Source organism: Natrix helvetica (genome assembly GCF_964273705.1).
Source record: "Natrix helvetica genome assembly, chromosome: Z".
In the NCBI taxonomy this organism is placed as follows: domain Eukaryota; kingdom Metazoa; phylum Chordata; class Lepidosauria; order Squamata; family Natricidae; genus Natrix; species Natrix helvetica.
Genome location: NC_138554.1, coordinates 30,201,537 through 30,226,234, shown reverse-complemented (window position 1 = coordinate 30,226,234; position 24,698 = coordinate 30,201,537). Strand labels below are relative to the sequence as shown.

At 40.9% G+C, this 24,698-nt stretch overlaps 1 protein-coding gene across 1 annotated transcript; it reads left to right on the top strand.

The window, feature by feature from the left end:
• Positions 1-258: 258 nt before the first annotated feature.
• Positions 259-21,753, top strand: LOC309381468 (tubulin polymerization-promoting protein family member 2-like; the record flags this gene model as incomplete). Its single annotated transcript, XM_081932497.1, has 4 exons — positions 259-428; positions 17,536-17,706; positions 20,463-20,616; positions 21,571-21,753. 4 exons carry the CDS (start codon positions 259-261, stop codon positions 21,751-21,753), a joined length of 678 nt encoding a protein of 225 aa, XP_081788623.1.
• Positions 21,754-24,698: the final 2,945 nt, after the last annotated feature.

The following is a 24,698-nucleotide window of genomic DNA, read 5'->3' as shown; positions in this document are numbered from 1 at the left end:
ACCAATTTAGAACATAATGGATATTGACTTCAGGCCCAGGATTATATACATTGAGAAAAATTGTGGCCTTTTCAGCAAGAAGTGACAATTGCTGCTATAGCCATTATCCATTGGTGAGAGATTGTCTTCAACTTCCATTACTGCCTTCCAGCAAGGAATCCTGGGTTATCTTTTCAAAGGTGTTGCCCTCTTCTCCTTATGACATAGTTTTAGGTCCTCTTCTAAAGACATTATGTCCCCTTCACGCCTGCAGAAGGAATGTCAGAACTGGAAAAAACTTTTCTTAGATTTTCTGCATATGGAAACACAGCTACACACCGGAACACTATGTCTGGGAAGAACTTCTACAAGATGTTGAAGGAATGTGGTGTGATGGATGGAAAAGTCGTGACCGACACTGATGTGCTCATTGTCTTCAATGAAGTCAAGTAAGCTTGGAATGATAGTGTCGGGAACCTGGCAAACAAGCTTGCAGGGACTATTGAAAACACTAAGATTACTTACTAATTGTTCACAGCAGGCTCTGTTTAGCTCCCAAATACTGTTTTCTGTACTCACAAACAGAGGTGGGCTGCTAATTTTTTTACTACTGTTTTGGGCGTGCTCTCATGCGCGCTCGCGTGTGTGCATGGCACTTTAGCGCATACACAGAAGCATCCGGGTGGGTGGGCGGAATCTCCTGCAGCCGCTACTGAACCGGCAGCAACCCACCTCTGCCCACAAACCATGCTAAGATGATGTCCTGCCTGCATTTGCCAAAATGTTTTTGTGTCATGAACCTCTCTGGAAGTCTTATGGAAAATACAGAGTCCTCAGAAAGATGTATTCAAATGTGTAAAATAAAATGCATGGATAGAAATTATAAGGAAACAAATTGTGTTCAAAATAGTTAATCAAAGTATTTTAATTAACATATCAGTAATATAGTAGTAACATGTTTCTTCAATACAAGACAATACCACTTTTTAGAATTTAAACTGTGAGATTTATTGAAGCTAGACATTTTTGGAGTCTAGAGACCATAATTTGCTGTGTTGCTTACTTGAAAAACTAAATTTCAGTTACGGCTAGTGAAAATAAAGTTAAAACACTTTTCCCATCCAAGTTCACAGACCTCTAGAAACTGTATTTATCCATGAGATTAAAGCCTTAATCTTAGAGGCTTACGTGATTTCAGCCATCTGTGATTTACAGCATTGGTGCACAATGTTTGAAGGGGCATAAAGTATAATTCAGTTCTTAAGTTTCCAAGAAGGAACAAAGATAAATTTTTCATTCTCTTTTTATTCTGTTTTTAGGGTTTTAGGTAGCAAAAAGAACAAGACTTGTAGAGTGCTAATCACCCCCATTTTCAGTCTTGAAATGCCCCAGTCCCAGAATGCCTTGCATTTTAGGCTGACTTCAGCCATTTTTCAAAGCTTTGGCAGCTTTAAGGATGGGTATGAGAGTTGCATGCAAGAATAGGTTGCTTCCCCTTGCATCACAGCTTAGGGGGAAATGAAAATCCACTAGCATATGGGTAATTGATTTCCCCCTCTGTCTCCTGTAGGTTTAAGGGGGCCAACCACATTAACTATATTGAGTTTTTGCAAGCCATTAAATTGCTGAGCAGAAAGTGCTTTGAGGAACAATCTCACGAGGAAGCTCTGCAGGCCATATTGAAGCTAATGGAGGGGAAAAAGCCATCCAACCTGGAAGAATGAGCAAGTGAAGGTTTCTTTGCACCAGGAAAGACAGCCTCATTTCAAAACTCTATACATTTGAATTATTTGAATAAAAAGATGTAGTTTGATCTTTTTCCATGAGTATATCGGAAATAAGTAAGGAATGGGATGCAAGGAACAGAATTCAGTACGTTGTGAATCTATGTTTTCTTTTTAAAGAAAGAAAGTTTTTAGTCTCTTTGTTTGCACAGATACGTATATTTGAAAACAGGAATGTAGTAAAATGTCAGAAACCATGTAAGTAAAGATTTCCAGTGAGGGAATCGTGTCCTTCATTGTAGGCAAAATAAATTGTGAAAACAAAATACAAATAAACATTTTCTTTGTATAAAGTACACAAATTGGTGTGCTGCTGAATTTACGGTACCTATTAGTAGAAAATTGGGAGAGCTGCAATCCAAAATTAAAGCAGATTGGCCTGGAATGAATCTGGATTTGATTTTGAATTGAGTTTTAGGTCTGACCCAGATGTAAAATTTTCAAGTGCGTTTGTTGTAATTCTGTGGTAAACTGAGGAACCCAGGCAAATACGTTCCCATGAGAAAAATGTGGACAGGTGGCAGTGAGACTGGAGAAGATAGCTGAACATATGGGTATCTAGCATAAAATGACAGCTACTCTACATTATAACACCCAACAATGCCAGAAACTGTACAAATCCCCAGATGTTAGGTAGAACTTGTAAGCATCTTTGGAGAACCTCCCTTTGCCCTTGAACGGGGAAGCCTATGAAACACTTTTCCTCTGGTGTTCTGTGTTCAGTGTAGGTGTTATTTAGGATCACCCATCCAGGTCACTGAACTGGGCCACCTTGGCCCAACCAAGCTAACTACCCTGAAGAGCTGCTTTAAGTCAGAACAAACAAGTAGAGAAATTCATGCTGGGAGATCAGTGCAATTAATCATGGAATGATCCATACCCAAATAGAGCAGCATGCTGTTATTGCATGATTAGCATTCTTACGGCAGATTTCGGTACCCAAATTTTGGGTTCCCTTCCCTTCCTGAAGTTGTGAAAATTAAATGTATTTTAAGAGGGAAATGTCAGGATATCAGTGACAACCTGGCATACTTTGGCCACCATAGAGAAGAGGAAACTCTCTACTTGGTTCTTGTCTTCAGAACCTTGCACATCAATATAGTAGGCAATGGGATTTCAGAGGGCTTATAGAAGATACTGAATATCAATCATATCTTAATCGATTAATTAATCAATTTTTTTACAAGCAGGTTTCAAGCATTGCCCTGGGAAAAAACAGTACATTTATATCTGTCCTTGAAAATATATATATATATATATATATATATATGTATGTATGTATGTATGTATGTATGTATGTATGTATGTATGTGTATATATATATATATATATATATATATATATATATATATATATATATATATATATATATATATATATATATATATATATATATATATATATATATATATATATTCGTAGATTTTCACGGGTGTAGGTATGCTGGTTTTGTTGTATTCGGGTCTTTTCCCGTGTAAGGTTGAAATTGTCTTTGCAACGTTTCGGCAGGATCTCACCTGCCATCTTCAAGCTTGGGCTTAAAATGGGAACGGAGCTGCCGTCTTTCTGTAAGTCTTGGTGGGAGGGGATGGGGTGCTGGCTTTGTTTCAGTAAGTGGAATGATTGGTTGTGTGGTTGTATCATGATTGGTAGATTGGTGCTGATTGGTGCAGGCTGTGTGTGCATTGTTGTATTGTAACGGCTTGGGTGGTGGGTGGTGTTCGTTTGTTGGCTAGGGCTGGTTTCCAGATGTTTGGTAGGCGGGTGGTATCATCACGTTTATTCATGTTGTGGGGGTGTTTCTCTATTTCGATAGCTTCCATAATTATTCTCTTGTGGAGGTGTTCTGTTTTGGAGATTAACCTGGCTCCTTCAAAGTTGATTTCATGTCCTGTAGCTTTAAGGTGCTGGAAAAGGGAGGAAGTTTTTTCTTTTTTTCTTACTGCGTTCTTGTGTTCTGTGATGCGTGCATTTATTCTCCTATTAGTTCGTTCAACGTATGTGGCAGGGCAGATTTTGCATGGTATTTCGTAGACTCCTTGGTTTTCTAGCTGGATCTTGTCTTTGGGGTTTCTTAAGATGTTGGCTATTTTTTGATCAGTGGTGAAGGCTGTCCTGATATTGTGCTTGTGGAGAATTTTGCTGATTTTATCTGTGGTGCCTTTGATGTAAGGGAGGAGGGCGATGCCATTGTCCTGTTCTGTGTCTTGGTTTTTTGGGGGAGTCTCCTTTTGGATTAGGTTTGTAATTGTTTTTCTTTGGAGTCCATTGGAGATTAATACATTTGTGAGTTTGTGTAATTCAGTTTTCAGGTGGTCTTTGTCGGCTAGGCGTTTGGTTCTGGAGATGAGGGTCTTGGCTACAGAGTTGATCTGTGCAGGGTGGTGATGGGATTGTGCATTTAAGTAGCGGTTGGTGGTTTTTTTTTTCTTTCTGGTAGATGGTGTGTCCTAGGGAGCCATTGGGTTTTTTGTAGATTAGGACATCCAGAAAGGGAAGTTGGTTGTTTGCTTCTATTTCCATGGTGAATTGTATTTTGGGGTGTAGGCTGTTGAGATGTGTGAGGAAGTTGTCCAGTTTTTCTTTTCCGTGTGGCCAAACCACGAAAGTGTCATCAACATATCTAAGCCAGAGTGTTCAGATTTGTCTAAGGCATTGGTTTCAAAATGTTCCATGTATAAGTTTGCAATGACAGGTGAGAGGGGTGATCCCATGGGTGCTCCTTCTATCTGTTTGTATCTTTGTCCATTATGGATGAAGTATGTGTTGGTTAGGCAGTGGTTGGTCAGGTCCAGGATGTGTTTAGGGGGGTTGTGTTTTTTCTGGATGGCTGTCAAAGCTTCTTTTATAGGCACTTGGGTGAAGAGGGATATGACATCGAAACTCACAAGTAGGTCGCTGGGTTGTAAGTTTTGTTTCTTTATTGTTTCTATGAAGTGGAGTGAGTTTTGTACGTGTGAGGTGATGGATTCTGCATAGGGGTGGAGTTGTTTGGCGAGGAATTTGGCAAGATTCTGTAGAGGTGAGCCTATGGAGCTGACTATGGGTCTGAGGGGTATTCCTTCTTTGTGTATCTTGGGGAGGCCATAGAGTTTGGGGCATCTGGAAGATTTCTCTCTGGGGATGATTCTTTGCTGGATCTCTTCATTGATGGCAGAGGCTTTTATTTTGGATTTGGTGGTTTTTTCCAGGTAGGTGGTGGGGTCTGTGTTTATAGGTTTGTAAGCAGGGTCTTGGAGTAGGTTGGATAGTTTGGCTTGGTAGTCTGATGTGTTCATCACCACTGAGGCATTTCCTTTGTCTGCTGGGAGAATGATTATGTTGTTGTCTTTCCTCAGGTTGGAGAGTGCTTTTTCTTCTTGTTGCTGTAAGTTGCTTCTGGGTGGATTGCTGGAGCAAAGGACGTTGCTGACTGCAAGTCTGATTTTATTGGCTTCATCTGGGTTGATTTTGATGAGTGTAGCTTCAACTCCGCATATGATGTCTTCAGTGGGGATGCGTTTAGGGGCAACTGCAAAGTTGAATCCTCTGGAAAGGACATTGGTTTCAGCTGTGGTGAGGGTTCTGTCTGATATGTTGTGTACTGTTTGTTTCATGAGTTGCTGAGGAGGGGGGTTAGGCTTCTGTCGTTTTTCTAGTCTGTAGAGTTTGTTGGAGTGTTTTTCTGTCTTATAGGAGGTTTCTGTTTCTGCTCTCCAGAGGGCTAGTTGTTTGAATTTGTCCCAGAGTGCTGAGTGGATTTTTTTTGCTGAGTTTGAGGTGAAGAGTGAGTAGGTCCCGGTTGGTTTGGTCTAGTAGGAATCTTTTCCTGTGGAGTTCGTTTCTGATTAGGGCTAATTCAGTTCTTTTCAGGATCCTTTCGGTGGCTGAGCTTTGTGAATGGAATTTTAGTTGGAAGCATGTGGGGATCAGGCTTTTGTCTCGGCAGTTGCGTAGGAATGTTAGGTCACATAAGATGGTGGCTCTTCGGACTTAAAGCCTCTCATAGGATCTGGTGAGCAAGAAGGTTTCCTCCACGTAGAGGTAAGATATTTGTTTTCGTAGATTTTGATGTAGATGTAGATCTAGACGTTGCAAAGGCAATCTCAACATTACACGGAACAAGACCCGAATACAACAAAACCAGCATACCTACACCCGTGAAAATCTACGAAAACAAATATCTTACCTCTACGGCAGTGCTTCTCAATTATTTTCTGTCATGCTCCCTCTAGGAAGAAGAAAACATTTCGCGCCCCCCGCGCGACTGTAAATAGTATCATTTGTCTATAAAATTGTTATAAGTACACCTCTGCATAACACTGTATCCTTATTAACGTATAAGAGAATAAAAAAAGAAAGAAATGTGGATCAATTTACAACAAATAATAGTGTTGGGAGAAATGTCCTTCTGGGTTCGGCTCCAAGTGGGGAAAAAGACACTGGAGTCATGGAGGCTGCTTGGAAAGATGGTTTTAATGGTGGACAGGACCACATGGCCTGAGCCCTGAACAGCAAAGGTGATCACATGCTTCAATGTTGGTGGAGAAGAGAAGAGAAGAGAAGAGAAGGGAAGAGAAGGGAAGGGAAGGGCTGAAGAAGGGCTTGCAGGGATTTTTATAATCTGTTCTGCCCCACCTATCTGTTTCCTGTTCCTGTGTAAGAAATGTATTCTGATTGGTTGCCAGACTCACATGGGCCCATGCAGGGGCAACCCTCTAGGCTGTTTTGAATTCAGGTTTGATTTGAGTTCAGATGCCATGTGGTCAGTTGAGTAAAGGCTTATTATCCTGCCTTAATCCCATCACAGCTGAAGAGGAAAACTCTTTATTATGTAAAGTGGACTAGCTTGGCCTTCTTAATGGCCCATTGACAAAAGTGGGGATGGGCAGGAAGCTGTAGGAATTTAGTGTTTAAAATGTGTTTCTCCCTTTTTCACATCCAGGAAAATATAATATTCTGCCTTATCAATATTTCCTAGGATATTTCATTTTTCTGGGAGAGGGCTAGGTGATAACTTCCTACAATCCCTCCTTTTTTTTTCAAAAAAATGTGAGTGGAACGCACATGTTTTTGACAAAAGATAAAATTGGTCAGATCAGGGAAACTTAATTTTTCTGATGGAAAAGCATTGAAAGAGACAGCAGAAGGATCCCTTCAGTGGCTCCCAGAGAGCTTTCAACCATGAAGGTCTTAGCAACCAGGGCACAATTTCTGGAAAGAAATTTACAATATCCAATTTACCATGCCAATTATTTTCAGATGTTTGATATCACTTTCTGTGAGCTTCCAGGTTACAAGCAAGCAGAAGTCCCAAAAAAAAAAAAACTTCACAGCCATGGTTCTGCCTTTTAAAGAAGTACAGGCTGCCCATTTCCAAGGGATTTCTTTAACTTGCCCTGGCTCCTATTTTAGTGAGGCTAAATTGAGTTTAGCTAGTGTGCAATACAAGCTATTTAGTATTTTTTTTAAAGTTACACACAATGAGCCCAGGGACTCCTATCAGAGACCACCAGTGCAACATGTCCTGCTTTACTGGGCCACATCATTTTTTTTGGGGGGGGGGGAGTCACTGTCAGGGTTTGAGTTTTGAAGATCCTTTCTGCTAGCTCTTCAAGTGGGGGAATTGCCTGAGGGGAACTGACCCTCCCCCATGGGATTAAAAGGGAGATATCTGCTTTTGTGCAAGGGCAAAATCAACCTAGGAAAAGCTTTGTGGAGTTAAGTCAAGGAGATAGTTTCAATCTAATTCTGAATGGAGCCTCTCTCTCTCCCTCTCTCTTTGTGTGTGTGTGTGTGTGTGTGTGTGTGTGTGTGTGTGTGTAGCTGCTTCTACAATACAGAAAATACAGACATTTTGGACAAAATTTCCCTCCCACCAGCCAGAAATCTAAGGTGTTCAGAACTTGCTGTGCTAGCCATTCTCAAATACAATTCTTACATGAATACATTAAACTGATTACAATATAAATGAGGCAAGGAAGAAAGCATAATAAATTTCTGTGAATGAAACAGAGAAAGAAAACTTATCAAATTCCACCCTCCCCATAATCTTTTCAGCTGTCTTCTGGGAATTGAAAAGAGTCTTTTGGTCTTTACTTCTTCATCTCCTTCAGGGTTCTTTCATGTCTGCTAGGGTGGCATGCTTGGTTTGGTGGTAAGGCTGGTCAGTCAGTCTTGGCAGTCTGTCCCAGGCTTGGCTAAGTTTTTTTTCCTCATGTCAGGTTTTATCAGGAGGCAATCACCAGCAGCAAATTGGAGAGTTATGGTTTGAGCTAGCAGTCCTTTGTTTCTGAAGAGTACAATCTTCTAGGGCTGAAAGACATGAGAACAAGGTTCCCTCCCCCACAGAAAAGGCATTGTTGGAGGATTAGAGGTAAGGGAGGGGCGGGGGGGGGGTAGATAGCTTGCAGGCAGAGTTTGAAAAATAAAAGCATCAGTTACTCAGCAGATAAACAGATATTATGGGGATATCACAGATGAGAAATGGGGTATGGATTCACATGCTCCAGGAAAGAAATGAACAGGTAAAATCATTTAGTCACACAATAAATGCAAGGATGAAACTTTTCTTGCAAACATTTCCTGGGTTGTTACTTTAAGGTATAGGCAAGGAAGGAAGGAAGGAAAAAAATATATATCTTTACTCTGTTTCTGCTGGCCAAAACAGACACAAAGTGAAGACCCTTCCCAGTTTCAGTTAGTTTTCTAGGCCCAACAAACTGAGCGAAGGCAATTTCTGCCAGTTTACTCCTTTCTTTCTTTGAACACTTTAAAATTCTTGTCTTTTGGATTGGAGACATCTTAGTTACAATTACCTTGAGGGTGCACAAAGACTTAGACATACACACACACAGACAAAGAGGGAAAAACAAAATCATTCCCACCATGAATTTCAGTTAAATTGGGGAAGGCACAAATCTTAAGAAACAAAAACCACGTGGTTACATAGAAGACAGAGAAAGAGACAGACAAGAGAAAAAAAAAAGAAATCCCACCATTTCCTTTTAAGTACCTTTTCAGCCAAATTAGTTTTTCCTGTATCATCTTTCAGCAAAGCCCATTTTCTACAATCTGCTCTTTTTTTTCTTCATTCCGGCCAGGACGGGCATTTGCTTTTCGTCCCAGGCCCCCAACAACTCCCCTAGGGGGGTTTCCATGGCTACCCTCGAGCTACCGCTTCCCATGATCCCGTTTAGATGTGGGTTCACTTCGTCCTAGCCGGGTTTGCCACTTCGTATTTCCCCACTTTACTTTCGCGTCCTTAGAGGACCTTTCGCGCCCTTTTGAAGGGACTTTCTCTGTTTGCCCTTCGGAGGGTCTTATTGGTGCCCTTCGGAGGGACTTTTCTGGGGGTGCCCTTCGGAGGGACTTTTGACGCATTCCTCACCGCGGGAACCTTCTCTCGATTTGCGCCCTTTCACGCAGGGACTTTTCTTACAGTTTCAAGTCTTGGGGAAAGAGACCTGGAGGACCAGCCGCACAGTGACCCAGGAGGGGTGCTGTCGGAGCGGGTATGCGTACCTCCCTTTTTCTCACTAACTTTCTTATGGGCTTTAGCTTTTTTCTCTCACAGGACAAAAACAGCAGCAACAACAAAAAATAAAAAAATCCATTCACTTTTCCATCCATTTTCACACACACTAGTCACACACAGGCAGGCATACACACATTTCCCATGCTTTAAAATTAAATTTTAGAGAATTAAAATTTAGAGGTACTCACCTTCTTTCCAGGCAGCCTTTGAGCTCAAACTCAAAACCCCTTTAAAGCCTAGATCCAAATGGCTAAGGCCAAGATAAAGTCCACCCACAGACTCAATGGGGTCTGTGCCGGCATGGGAGGCTTACCTGGGCCATATCCATTTGTTAGGCTAGCTTGGAGTCCCATCTGGGGGGTGCCAATTGTTGGGAGAAATGTCCTTCTGGGTTCGGCTCCAAGTGGGGAAAAAGACACTGGAGTCATGGAGGCTGCTTGGAAAGATGGTTTTAATGGTGGACAGGACCACATGGCCTGAGCCCTGAACAGCAAAGGTGATCACATGCTTCAATGTTGGTGGAGAAGAGAAGAGAAGAGAAGAGAAGGGAAGAGAAGGGAAGGGAAGGGCTGAAGAAGGGCTTGCAGGGATTTTTATAATCTGTTCTGCCCCACCTATCTGTTTCCTGTTCCTGTGTAAGAAATGTATTCTGATTGGTTGCCAGACTCACATGGGCCCATGCAGGGGCAACCCTCTAGGCTGTTTTGAATTCAGGTTTGATTTGAGTTCAGATGCCATGTGGTCAGTTGAGTAAAGGCTTATTATCCTGCCTTAATCCCATCACAGCTGAAGAGGAAAACTCTTTATTATGTAAAGTGGACTAGCTTGGCCTTCTTAATGGCCCATTGACAAAAGTGGGGATGGGCAGGAAGCTGTAGGAATTTAGTGTTTAAAATGTGTTTCTCCCTTTTTCACATCCAGGAAAATATAATATTCTGCCTTATCAATATTTCCTAGGATATTTCATTTTTCTGGGAGAGGGCTAGGTGATAACTTCCTACAATAGCTTTATTAACTGTAGCAGAAAAGATTTAAAGGAGCACAGGATTTAAAGGAACACAATATTAAAAAAAACTTTAACCTGCAAAACAAAAATATATAAAATAATTTGAGCTGAGCTCCCCTTTACGGAGCCTTGCGCCCCCCCCTGGGGGGCCCGCCCCACTATTTGAGAAGCACTGCTCTACGGGGAGGAAACCTTCTTGCTCACCAGATCCTATGAGAGGCTTGAAGTCCGAAGAGGTCCCACTCGCCATCTTCAGGCTGGTGCTTTCGGCTTTGTGCTTGTGTGAGTAAGGCGTGGTCAGGTTGAATTCACTATGGAAATAGAAGCAAACAACCAACTTCCCTTCCTGGACATCCTAATCTACAAAAATCTCAATGGCTCCCTAGGACACACTATCTACTGGAAAAAACACACACATCAACCGCTACTTAAACACATAATCCCATCACCACCCTGCACAGAATCAACTCTGTAGCCAAGACCCTCATCTCCAGAACCAAACGCCTAGCTGACAAAGACCACCTGAAAACTGAATTACACACTCTCACAAATGTATTAATTTCCAACAGATTCCAAAGAAAAACAATTACCAACCTAATCTAAAGGGACACTCCCCCAAGAACCGAGACACAGAGCAGGACAACAGCATCACCCTCCTCTCTTACATCAAAGGCACCACAGATAAAATCAGCAAAATTCTCCACAACCACAATATCAAGACAGCCTTCAGCACTGGCCAAAAAATAGCCAACATCTTAAGAAACCCCAAAGACAAGATCCAGCTAGAAAACCAAGGAGTCTACGAAATACCATGCAAAATCTGCCCTGCCACATACGTTGAACGAACTAATAGGAGAATAAATGCACGCATCACAGAACACAAGAACGCAGTCAAAAAAAAAAAAAAAAACTTCCTCCCTTTTCCAAGACCTTAAAACAACAGGACATGAAATTGATTTTGAAGGAACCAAATTAATCTCCAAAACTGAACACTTCAACAAGAGAATAATTATGGAAGCCATCAAAATAGAGAAACACCCCACAACATGAATAAACATGATGATACCTCCTGCCTACCAGACATCTGGAAACCAGCCCTAGTCAACAAACGAACCCCACCCACCACTCAGATCATAACAACACAAAAGAACAATGGATTTGTTTTCGTAGATTTTCACGGGTGTAGGTATGCTGGTCTTGTTGTATTCGGGTCTTCTCCCATGTAAGATTGAGATTGTCTTGGCAACGTTTCGGCGAGGTATCACTCGCCATCTTCAGGTTGATGTTTTGGGCTTAAAGCGTGATCGGAGCTGCTGTCCCTCTACAAACCTTGGGGGGGGGGGAAGTGCTGGCCCCATTTCAGAAAGTGGATTGATTGGATGTGTGGCTGAATCATGATTGGTAGATCGGTGCTGATTGGTGCTGGCTGTGTGTCCGTTGTTTTGTGTTGTAACGGTCTGGGTGGTGGGTGGGACTCGTTTGTTGACTAGGGCTGGTTTCCAGATGACTGGTAGGTGGGAGATATTGTCATGTTTATTCATATTGTGGTGGTGTTTCTCTATTTTGCTAGCTTCCATAATTATTCTCTTGTGAAGTGTTCAGTTTTGAAGATTAACCTGGTTCCTTCAAAATTAATTTCATGTCCTGTAACTTTAAGGTGCTAGAAATGGGAGGAAGTTTTTTCTTTTTTTCTTACTGCATTCTTGTGTTCTGCGAACAGGAGAATAAATGAACAGGAGAATAAATGCATGCTTCGCAGAATATACAAACTCAGTAAGAAAAAAAACTTCCTCCCTTTTCCAGCACCTTAAACTACAGGACATGAAATTAATTTTGAAGGAACCAGGTTAAAACTGCCACCACCTATCCCGGGAATAGTTTTGTCTGGTGTCCACTGTCTTAACTCTGGCAGATGAGTGAAACAACCATTGACATAAACTGGGCTCCTTACTGGCAAGCAAGAAAAGAAGACAAGGGAAATGAAATAAATTATGTTTGCATCCCCTATTTATTTTTCCTATATTTTTCAGGTTAACTGTCCCAAGCCTCTTATTATAGGAATTAATAAAATAAAATAAACCTGTCAGTGTTCCAGAAGAACCCAACTCCAATTAAAAACTCCGAGACAGGCATTTTCTCAAAGTTCCCTTTTATTAGAGTACTTATACTGGCACATCTGGGACAAGCCGAATCAGAGAGTTCCGGGCTTTCCCTCAGTAGACGAAAAGCCCAAATCCAGCCCCTGCACCTATCATCAGTCCATCACATGGTCCAATCCAATCACAATCCGTCCCAACTTGAGACATCACTTCATCCACTCCTCTTCCAGGTGCAGGAATATCATGACCTTGACCGAAAAGAAGAATGTTATTATGTCTAATTACATTCCCTCTACTAAGTCCCCTCTCCTAATTTCCCAAGCACAAGAATGTGGCAGCATGGAAGCTTCCGGTGTTAATATGGCTTCCAAAGCTGACAAAAACCTTTGTAAATAATTATACACATATAATTAAAACCCTTCTGCGTTGTATAAATGTAGTCTATGTCTTTGTATTTCTGTGTTTAAAATAAAAATTTAAAAAACCCTTCCTTCCTTCCTTCCTTTCTTCTTTCCTTCCTCCCTTCCTTCCTTTCCCCCTTCCTCCCTTCGAAAGCACTACACTAAAAGGAATCAGGATTTATTTTGCATCACTACTAATATTCAAAGAGTTTTAAAACGAACATACAGATCTCTGTATAATCTGTCAAAATGCTATCTCATGGTCATGCAACAACTATGGATGAGGTACCTTATTTCCTCATAATGACTTTTCTCCAGCTTCTTCCTAGAAAATGATATGTAGCTGGGATCTGAAATGCCAAGAAAATTTGAAGCTAACCAACCTTCTTACCACAAGCCATCTGTAGTTGAAAGGAAATCAGATTACCAAAGTGAGACCAGCCATGATGTCATAGATAACTTGATAAAGTCACAATTCCCACTGTAAAGTAAACTCCTAATTCCCTGGTGGTTCAAACTCAAAGCAGGCCTTGTCCTTCCTAGGAGGAACATATTCAAGAAAGAGTAAGGCAGGGGGCCCCAAGGCCATTTAGGTAAGTCCATCTTCGAACCAATTATCATTGGAAGAAAGTCCTCTATACTTCATTTCACAGCCTTGCTGGCAGGAAGGGATAGATTTAATTTAGCATGTTTAAGGGTCTTGAAGGCATTTTATCTTGGTTACATTTAGACATTCTCCTGTCAAATCTACCGTATAGGATTGTTATGAATAGAAAAAGAGTAACACCCATGGATACCAGTCATGAATCCTTAAAGAAAGTCAAGATGTACACATAATAAAAGAACAATCTTTATACCTTTTTGATTCTTTACTCAGTTTTGAAGCAAAACTTTCAAAGCTAGAGCATCACATTTTTGTGCCATTTTTAGCTATTTCAAAATTCTTATTAATAGAGTTACAAAGGCAGAAAATACGTGGACTGGACCCAGGTTCTTCTCACAGAGCTCCTGTAACGGCTTTCTGGGCCTCTATTCTACCTAAAAGTATGTAATACAGCTTGCAATTATCAGTTATGCAAAGGTTTTTGAGAGGATTAAGGAAGTGGGAAAGGGATGGGTATTTATATGTAAGAGAAAAATAATTTTAGTTATAGATTGTGTTGCTCTGTTTTTTTGAGGAGGGATTATTTTTCTTGGTTACATTGGACAATTAAATGTAGGACTGATGAGATCCAGAATCCAATTCCCAAAGTAAGCTCAGAAGGTTTGCTCTATCTTACGGTGTTTTTAAAAGTTTATCTATATATCTATATCTATATCTATATCTATAGATATAGATATAGATATAGATGATATAGATATAGATATGTATGCAGATCATGGGTTGAATTGTGCTGTTTCCTCTTGCTTTTTTTGACCTTCCCCTCTGGATGCTGTGAATAGACACAATCTCCAAATTTTATAGCCATAGATTCCACAAATTAGCTATGTATGACACTTAAAGATACACCTTTTTTATCAGTTCTAAATCTTGCATTTAGGTTTAAAAGATGACCCCATATTATCATTGTGAGGAAGGAGGAAAAATTCTATCTGCATTTTCCATATTGTGCATAATTTTTCTATACCGTATAGCTCTATAAGGTGTCTCCTTTCATGCCAAGCTAAAAAGCTTCAGGCACTGTTGTCTTTCTTCCTATGGAAGTTGTGGTAGACTCTAAATAATTTAGCTGCATTTCTTCACTTTTTTATCACTACAATATCTTTTTTTTTTAGATGTGGCAACCAGAATTGCACACGATGAGACAAGTATAGCCGCATCATAAATGATAAAAGGGCTTTATTATATTGCTGATTTATTTTTAGTCCTTCTGTTACCAAACATGGAATTTGGTCCCCCTACTTTTTAAAAACGTATCCTTTCCAACTGCATCCCAAATGGCTCAACTTTGCCTGAGCCCCAATACTCTGATCCAGCGTTCCTCAACCTGGCCTGGGGAATACTGGAAGTTGAAGTCCTTGCCAAGTTGAGAAATACTGCTCTGGACAAAGTCATGAGATCCAAATTATTGAAAATAATTGCAAGACAGACATGACTTTAAGAATCTGGCAGTACTTTTCACTCATGACCAGACCAGAATTCATTTATAAATGGGCAAAACAGAAAATAAAATTCTGAGTTCTATTTTATATACGTATAAAATAGAACCATGGGCACTACTCAAGTGACCCTGAGGACACAGGTAAACCTCCAAGTGCTTAAACGACCCTCTAAAAGTATGCAAATGACCAGCTGTCTTCTAGGAATATAAATCTTCCCATTCCCCACTATCCTGTCAGAGCTGAAGAAGCTTCTTAGACAAGAAGCGAAACATCTTCAAAGAAAAAACAAAGTCCAATTGCCTCCTGTAAAAGCACCTTTGGGACAACCATGACCTGGATGACTGAGAATATCTATAGACAATTGTTAGAAGAAATGTCCATCTGGGTTCAGTTCCAAGTGGGGAGAAAAACACTGGAAACATGGAGGCTGTTTGGAAAGATGGTTTAATGGTGGATAGGACCACATGGTTTGAAGTCTTGTGCAATTGAGCACATGGAAGAAAGAGATAGATATATGCCCTCTCTTGGGCCCTGCCTTCCCGTTCCTGTGTAAGGACAGGTATCCTGATTGGCTGTCAGACTCCCATGGGGCCATACAGGGGTAACTTTGTAAGTTGTCTTGAGCCCCAGGCTTGGTTGAATCTTGCTGGGTGATGATGTAGTGAAGAGGATTGTGTTCTGAAAGATTGTGTTGGGCAATTCCTATTATGGCTTAATGGCTTTGTCCTGGTTGGGATCTTGAGTGAGGGCTAATCCTATCATGTCCTGAGGGTGAAAGTCTTTTATTTTGTAGATTAGCTGGCCCAGTCTTTTGTCTTGTAGATAGTTTGGCACCAAATATCTGCTGGTTGAGAGGGGAGGAAACTGAGGCTCTGAATTTATGTCTTTAGAAACATGTTCCTCCTTTACGGAAAATATAATATTCTGCCTTTTTAATATAGTATATATGCATACATTTTCTACAATATGGCTTTTTAAAATGTATGTTTCCTCACTGAAAATTATTTCAATAATTGTACTGTCACACTAAAATATCTTTTTAAGTACAGCCTTTCTTCTATCTGATATCTCTTGGGTTTACTCTCTATCTGCCCATAAAATTGTCCTTTACATATTTTCTTGCAGAAAGAGACACTTAAAGATTAGAAACAGAAGCAACACTAGAAATTGATCATGGACAAATACTGATACATCATATTTTAACCTAGGATGAAATAGCTTGTGATCCATTTTGATGAAAAGTGTTCCTTCAGCCTGATGCATTGTATTCTAATTTAACTGATTGTGATGGTATTTATTCATCAAAATGTTTATAGGAGGAAGTAGGAGACCTTTGGTCTGTTGGACATTCTTGTAAGCTGCCTGCATTACTATAATAAAAGGAATTGTGAAAAAGAATGAATTCATACTATTTTCTGCTTTTGAACATGAAACCAATAAACAAATATTAATGGACCAATAGCAAATTGATTGATGGACCATAGGAGATCCCACCTCCCTCCCGCTCATTCTTCTCCTCCCCTCCCTATCTTTTAGTCATAATTTGTAATTCTCTTTGTCCTAAATAATAAGTTACTTTTTTTCATGCTTATCAATAATTTTTCTCTGTTTTGAACCAAAACTATACATAATGCTCCCAAATGCAAATATTTGTGAATGCAATATTTTTTAATCATGACAAGAAGCCTTAAGGTTACTTGTTTTGAATTTTATTTTTCTGCTTTGCCCATTATAAATGAATTCTGTATTTGCTCCATTAAAGAGAATCGCTTCTCAAAATACACTTGCTTTCCTCACATTTCTTTGAAAGCTTTCTCTTAATCAATGGAATGTTTTCAATTCCCTCTAGATTATTCATTGTTGAAGATTTTTGTGTAACACTAACTCTAACTACTGAATTCCAAATGATAGTTCATGTGCGTTGTATGTCATAAGCCTAAAATATTCTACATTGAATTGATAGTTTTATTTTCGGGCTAATAGAACACCTGAATGATTAATGTGCTAATCATTCATGATTAATGATTCAAGATCCTAATGGAACTGGCACCATAGGTGTCTCTAGTTTGGAGCACTTACTTGACTGTATTTTGTGATATTTTGTCAAGTGTGAAAATCAGGAGTCCAGGCAGTTCAAATAAATATATAGGTTTATGCAAATTTAAACTCTCTACAAGAATCTGAACTACTAACGATAAAACCAAATTGGCAGTAGATAAGAGTCAACAGAATTCAAGGTGGAATGGACTTAGATCTCTTGTGGGCATGCAGAAACTCAAGACTGACAATGGGTTTGACCCTTCCATGAGGTTCAGTCTGGTCATCTCCTACACACTTTCTATCATTTCAGAACCAGTAATTTATATGTATTTACAGCTGTATATGAGCATAATGCATGTGGGATAAAATACTGTAGAATTTCGTGGCTGGAGCTCTCAGAATTTTTCAGACCAGCTGAAAGGCACCGAGTTATCTATCTCAATTACTTTTCTCCTATCCAGGAGATCTATCTTATGAAATCCTGATAGTGCCATTTAGCAACTAACTCACCTTCTGGCCTTGCTTTGGCCATGATGGGATGAACATATGAGCAAGTCCTGCAAGTTCTCTTGCTTCCTCCTTTTGTTTCCTTTTCCCAAGTGTAGAGGATGTCAGAGCTGGAAAAAGCCTTCCGCAAATTTGCGGTGTATGGAGACACAGCTGCCACAGGCAATGACATGACAGGCAAGAACTTCTCCAAGATGTTGAAGGAATGTGGTGTAATGGATGGCAAAGCAGTGACCAGCACTGATGTGGATATTGTCTTCAATAAAGTCAAGTGAGCTGAAGGGTTGATGTGTGTATATATTTGTGGACAGGCATCCAACCACAACAAGGCTAATGTGTAAATAGTGATTACTGCCACATTGCTCGTTTTTAAATTGTGAGCCAGATAATTTTGTTTCAGTCAAGACACATTTTCATGTCCCTTCACGGTCAGAGATGCCTTGGTAGCCATTTCTTAAGGACATGTTCACAATGCAAGGCCTGTTCCTCACCCCCAGCCTATAGTTGAGGCCACGTAAACTCATTTATTTGATCTAATATTAAAGTAGTTTATACCTCTTTTCCCCATATAAACCTTCATAAATGTACAATCCAGTGACGTGCAGTCAGGGGAGGCAGAGCCTCACCGCTCTCATGAAAAGAAAAAAAATGTAAAAGGGAAAAGGCGAGTGCTGAGGTGAGGCTTAAAACATCCTCTAAAAAAGGGAGGATTGTGACAACTTTGATCTTTGCAAGCGTGCAAGCAAAATACCCCAGGATCACGGTAACGGGGATAGAAACTCCTTCCGCTGCGCTGCAGAGAAGAGCCACGCTGTGCAGGAGGCTCCTCAGTGCTAGCCTCAGATCAGCGCGAGCCGCAGTCCCCTTCATGTTGGCTCAGGAAGGAGGTAAATGGGACCGTGTGTGTAGGAGGCTCCTCAGTGCTAGCCTCAGATCAGCGCGAGCTGGGGTCCCATTCCTCTCCTTCCTGAGCCAACATGAAGGGGACCGCAGCTCGCGCTGATCTGAGGCTAGCACTGAGGAGCCTCCTGCACAGCGTGGCTCTTCTCCACAGCGCAGCAGAAGGAGTTGCTGTCCCTGCCACCGTGATCCTGGGGTATTTTGCTTGCACGCTTGCAAAGATCAAAGTTGTCACAGTCCTGCCTTCATGATGATCATTTGATGACCTCAGTGCCTCACCAGCCATAAACCTCACTGCACGTCACTGGTACAATCTGTGTGGCTTTGAAAATGACCAGGGTGTGTGTGTGACATAAAGGTGACTAGGATCTTGCCAGTATGAATTGGGAGAAGCCATATTTGTAATCATAAAAAGCTGAAGGCAGATCTACTCAGGAAGCAAAATAATGCAAGATAATGTGGTATCCCGATTCGATAGAATTGTGTAGAAGTGTAATGGTATGTGAGAATGACCTTGGGAGACAAGAGGAAGGGCCACAATCTAGGCAACAGGGTAATAAGGCAGGTGAGTGGTTTGCAGGTGGTGGGAAAAGCATGAGAAGTGTTTTGAATGGGAATGTCCCTTGTTTTCTGGAGACTAAAAAAAGAGGGGAGAATAGAATAATAGAGTTGAAAGGGATCTTGGAGGTCTTCTAGTCCAGCTCCCTGCTTAGGCAGGAAACCCTACGCCACTTCAGACAAATGGTTATCCAATATCTTCTTAAAAACTTCCAATGTTGGAGCATTTACAACTTCTGGAGGCAGGTTGATTAATTGTTCTAACTATCAGAAAATTTCTCCTTAGTTCTAGATTGCTTCTCTCCTTGATCAGTTTCCATCCATTGCTTCTTGTCCTGCCCTCAGATGCTTTAACTTGATTCCCTCTTCTTTGTGGCAGCCCCTGAGATATTGGAACACTGCTATCATGTCACCCCTAGTCCTTCTTTTCATCAAACTAGATATACCTAATTTCAGCAATGTTCTTTATATGTTTTATCCTCCACTCCCCTAATTATTTTTTTTGTTCTTCTCTGCACTTTCTAGAGCAGTGGTTCTCAACCTGTGGGTCGGGACCCCTTTGGGGGTCGAACGACTCTTTCACAGGGGTCGCCTAAGACCACCGGAAATCACATATTTTCGATGTCTTAGGAACCAAGACACCAATTTTATGGTTGGGGGTCACCACAACATGAGAAAGGTGTATTAAACATGTATTAAAGGGTCGCGGCATTGGGAAGGTTGAGAACCACTGTTCTAGAGTCTCAACATCTTTTTTTACATCGTGCCGACCAAAATTGGATGCAGTAATCCAAGTGTGGCCTTACCAAGGCATTATAAAGTGGCATTAACACTTCATGTGATCTTGATTCTATCCCTCTGTTGATGCAGCCTAGAACTGTGTTGGCTTTTTTGGCAGCTGCTGCACACTGCTGGCTCATATTTAAATGGTTGTCCACTAGGATTCCAAGATCCCTTTCACAGTTACTACTATTGAGCCAGGTACCACATACGTGTGGATTTTGTTTTTCTTGCCTAAATATAGAACCTTACTTTTTTCAAATGATTTCATTTTTTCAAGATTATGTTAATGTAACCTTACAATAAATTAGGATCAGTTCATCCCTGTACATCTTGTCTGGATTACATCACAAATCTGACACCAATTTTCCAAGACTAAGTATTTCATCATCCTTTCTCTGTTTAGTCTCCTTTATTTAGGTTGCAGATCTTCCTCCTGTCTTCCAAGGTCATTTTCACCATTACAGGAAAGTATCACTGTAACTGACTGCTTAAAAAGAACATGCAAATAGAAACCTACTGTAAAGAATGTTACAGCAGAATAACATCAGAACTAGAAATTACTTTCCTGACCTGCCAACTTCTGTTTGTAAATAATTCTGCCTCCCCCCCCACACACTATGTTTTATTAATTGGACAATTATTCTCCACCATTATGTTTGATTAATGGGATAATTGTCTTGAAATAATTGCTTATAATACTATCTTCTTTGTAAATTCTTGGATTTGTTGTTCACGGTTTGTCTTGTACTGAGGGTCAGAGTCGATGTGTTCTTGGTGTATTCCCAGGGCCAAGACTGCTCGCAACATCACATATTCAGAATTCCAAGAAGCAATAAAAGAGCTGAGTGTTAAACGCTTCAAAGGAAAGTCCGCAGAGGAGGCTTTGCAGGCCACTCACCAGTTGATGGAGGGCAAAGAACCAGGCAATGTAGGAGCTACGGTGAGTGAAGAGCTCTCCACACGTGAGGGATGCAGCCAATCAATGATGCTGCCAGGGATACCTGAGCAAAATCTATTCAGATACACTACGTTCTTTAACTGTAATCTCTCCATCCAATTTGTTTTTGTTTATTATTTAATTTAATTTATATGGCTGCCCATCATGCCCTGCTGATATCTCCCCGTATTTCTTGCTCTTCTTTTTCCCCAGTAATCACTTTCCTGACCATCTTGCTTTCAGAGGTTGTGGTGAGCCATTATTTATTGAAGGCTTTTAAGAAGAGACTGGACAGCCACATGTCTGGAATGGTATAGGGTCTCCTGCTTGAGTAGAGGGTTGATCTAGAAGAGGTCCAAGGTCTCTTCCAACTCTGTTATTCTGTTATTTCTTCTTCTAATTCTTTTTTTTTAATGACTAAGCTACTGATCATATCATAGCTGCAGGGAAGACCCCTTATAGATTGCAGGCTTGTGATCATCACTAGTAACATTGCTATAACCAATTATTTGTGGCTCGCCAAACAGCATTGAAACAAAACCAGTGAAATCTTTTTTGGAAAAATTCCACATGATACTCAGAAGAAACCACATTACCTCTCATCCAGTGCATGTCACTGATTTTACTCTGCACCTTCAGCTATTACTGAAGTGACAAGAAACCGCATTCTATCCTCTCCCTCCTCTCTTCCCCACCTCCAGAAAAGCACAGTGTTAGGAACAGTTAACATACTGTGCAGAACCCCTAAAAAGCCCCTAATCTAGAATGATTCACCCAATATGTAAGTCTTCTTGGCGTGAATAAAGCCCATACATCCCATTTGTTGCTTATCTGTGTAGTTCATTTGTACTGGCCTGTGAATTTCCCATGTGTTAGAATCAGCTTATCAGCATCATCATCCCTTCCTCAAACCCCATCAACAGTAGGTAGCTGATACTTTGCGAAATTGTCTTGCAGAAAACTGTTGCAGCTGGTGCAGTAGACAGACTGACGGACACCAGCAAATACACGGGTTCTCACAAGGAACGCTTTGATGAAAGTGGCAAAGGCAAAGGGATAGCTGGGCGTGCAGAATTGTCTGACAACAGCGGCTATGTTGGGGCTTATAAGGGAAGTGGGACTTATGATAAGACCCACTAAATGAGGAATGGGGCCTCCTGCCTGTCCTCCTTGGCCTTGGAAGGAGATGTCAATAAACACCTGCTCTTAAATTATTGTGTTTAGTGTTTGTGAGACTATAAGGGATTGGTATCTAAATGAAGAAAGGGTTAGAATTGTTCCCTTGCTTTGGAAGATCCTTCATTATCGACCACGTCTTACTCAACAAGGCATAGAAAAAATATGTCATCATTTTAATACTTCTGCCCCATTTCCTTTCACTGCCATAATCGAAGACACAAAATGTTTTCTTCATACTGACGTTGAATGTTCTTTTGTTACAAATTCTCATTTAGATCTCTACTAAAAAGCTTATTGATAAAAGAATTAACTTGGATCTTTCACTTGCAAAACATATATCTGAGCTGTCAAATTGACCTATGGGTTATCAAAATATGCTTATTCTAGGTATGAAGATGTTAGGCCCTTAAAATTCAATCATGTTTGCTTCTGTATATGTATGCATAAGGTTCAAACCTTTGGGCTACAATCCTTCACTTAATGCCATCATCTGTATTAGCCAAAATCTGGAAGACAAAATATTTTGAATTTCTTCCATCGAAATTCTGGGGCCTGGACTTGAATTGGCTTGTACAGATGATGAAGCTTCATTTCTTAGACATCCTACTCCTCCTTCCATTGTGACTGATTGGATGTTTCAAATAATGTAGGCTTGAGACAAATCTATGACTAGGTCAGTTGGATCTTTGAGTCCTTTTCCTGTTCTTAGCCAGGAAATAGTAAAACGGTTAGCCCCAAATGGGAAAAATAGTATGGGGATGTAAACATATGTATAATCTTTAGGGAATGCACAGAAGGAATAGCAGTGCCCCACATGTAAACCTTTTTTGAGTTCATGGAAGACTCTGGTTCTTGCTGCCAATGAACCGAAACTGCCAATATTACTGGATGATGTCCTAATTTAATTTTAGCTTGCAATTTATTGTAGATTATATTTCTGCAAGGCAAGACATGAAGTGTAGAAGATAAATGATCTGGGCTCATTTAGTATCCTTAAAAACATTCTGCCAATGCTTTTAAGTAGAGGCATGAATTTGTTTTATCTCATGTTTATGTGATGCACATTATGCAACACATTAGTGCCCAAACGCCTAACTTCTCATACAAACTAATGGGAGCAGGAAGTGACAGATGTTGGAGCAGAAATAGTTCTTACCTTACAACTAAAATGGAGCTTACCCTTTATGGTCAGAAGCCTTGATGGCCATTATGTGAAACACTCAAGGGATTGTTCAGGACTGCCAAAATGATGGCCGTTCTGGAATCACATTGCACGACCCAGTGACAAAGTGTCTTGTTTTGCTTTCTTAATGTGAGTTTTACAGTGTTGGAAGAAAAATCCAGTTCCAAGCCGGGAGAAACACACAGGAATTAATCAATTTGGAGACAGGCTGTAGAAAAGGTCTCCATTTATTTAGGAATCAAAAGCAAAGTGATTCAGCATCGGTTCTGTGTCAGCTGTTCCAGAACCGACGCTGAGTCACTTTGCTTCTGATTCCTAAATAAATGGAGACCTCCTTTCCTGCAGGTTGCCTCCAAACTCATTGGCTCCTGCATCTTTCTCCCTGACTGGATTTTTCTTCCAACAACAGCATTCCATAGTGTCCTGCAGCATTGCAGAATGCTGCAGAGTTCGCGTTAAGAAAGCAAAGCTGCTTTTTTGCTGGCCATTTCCGAGGTCAGCACGATAGGGTGGGGGAAAAGGCTTGAAGGGAATCTTTGTGTGTGTGTGTGTGTGTGTGTGTGTGTGTGTGTGTGTGTGTAATGTAAGATAGATAGGCAGGGGGTGGGGGGAAGGGCGCCGCAGCATCTCTGCAATTGATCCAGAGGTGATTTTCAGCCACTTCTCTCCAGTTTGGGCGAATCAGTAGTGGCTGCAGCAGGAGCCTCTGCCTACCCTCCCCGACATAATGCGCAAGCACTGCGCATGTGCAGATCAGAGGTGGGTTGCTGCTGGTTCAGCCCGGTTCAGCCAAACCGGTAATGGAATTCAGGCCTGGGTCGCAGAACCGGCAGTGACTCAGGCCTGCCATGTCCCCAAACCGGTTCCCTCGCTCGGCCAGTGCCATTTTGGATTTTAGTGACTGCACATGCGCAGTTCACTGTAAATTGTTCAGCGCATGCGTGAAGAACAATTTACATTGAACAGTGCACACGTGGGTTGTGAACCGGTAGTAAAACCAGCAGCAACCACCCCTGGTGCAGATGTGACACTTGCCAGCGCTCACATTTGCGAACCGGTAGGAAAGGTAAGCTGAATTGATCGTAAGGGTGAATGATTACAGGAACTTTGCAGCAATTGTAACTTTCAAGAGGGAACCACAGACTACCACCTTTATTTATTCATTTATATGGCTGCCCATCTCAAGTGATTCTGGGAGAGTCTGGGAAAGTAGCCATGAAGTCTTGAAAAAAATACAGGTAGTCCTCCAGATAAGAATGTCTGACTTAAGGAAAACCTTTAGATATGAACATGCTGCCTGTTACTGAAAGAGGGGGCTGACATTGTCCTTAAGCGAATGAACTGTTGAAGCCATGCAATGTTTTATGAATCACTGAAGTCATATGTTCTTTTAATAAACAGCCTATTGTCAGTGGTTTTCAGTAATTTATGAAAACACTGCATGGCTTCAGCGATTTGTCAACTTAAGGAAAGGCAATACTGTCTGCCATTTTTAATAGCCCATTCTTATATATAAATTCTGACTTGCATACGGGTGGTCCTCAACTTACAACAGTTCTTTTAGTGCCTGTTCAAAGTTACAACATCACTGAAAAAAGTGACTTATGACTGTTTTTCACACTTATGACCATTGCTGCAACCCTATGATCACATGATCAAGATTTGAATGCTTGGCAACAGGTTCATATTTATGAAGGTTGTAGTGTCCCAGGATCATGCGATC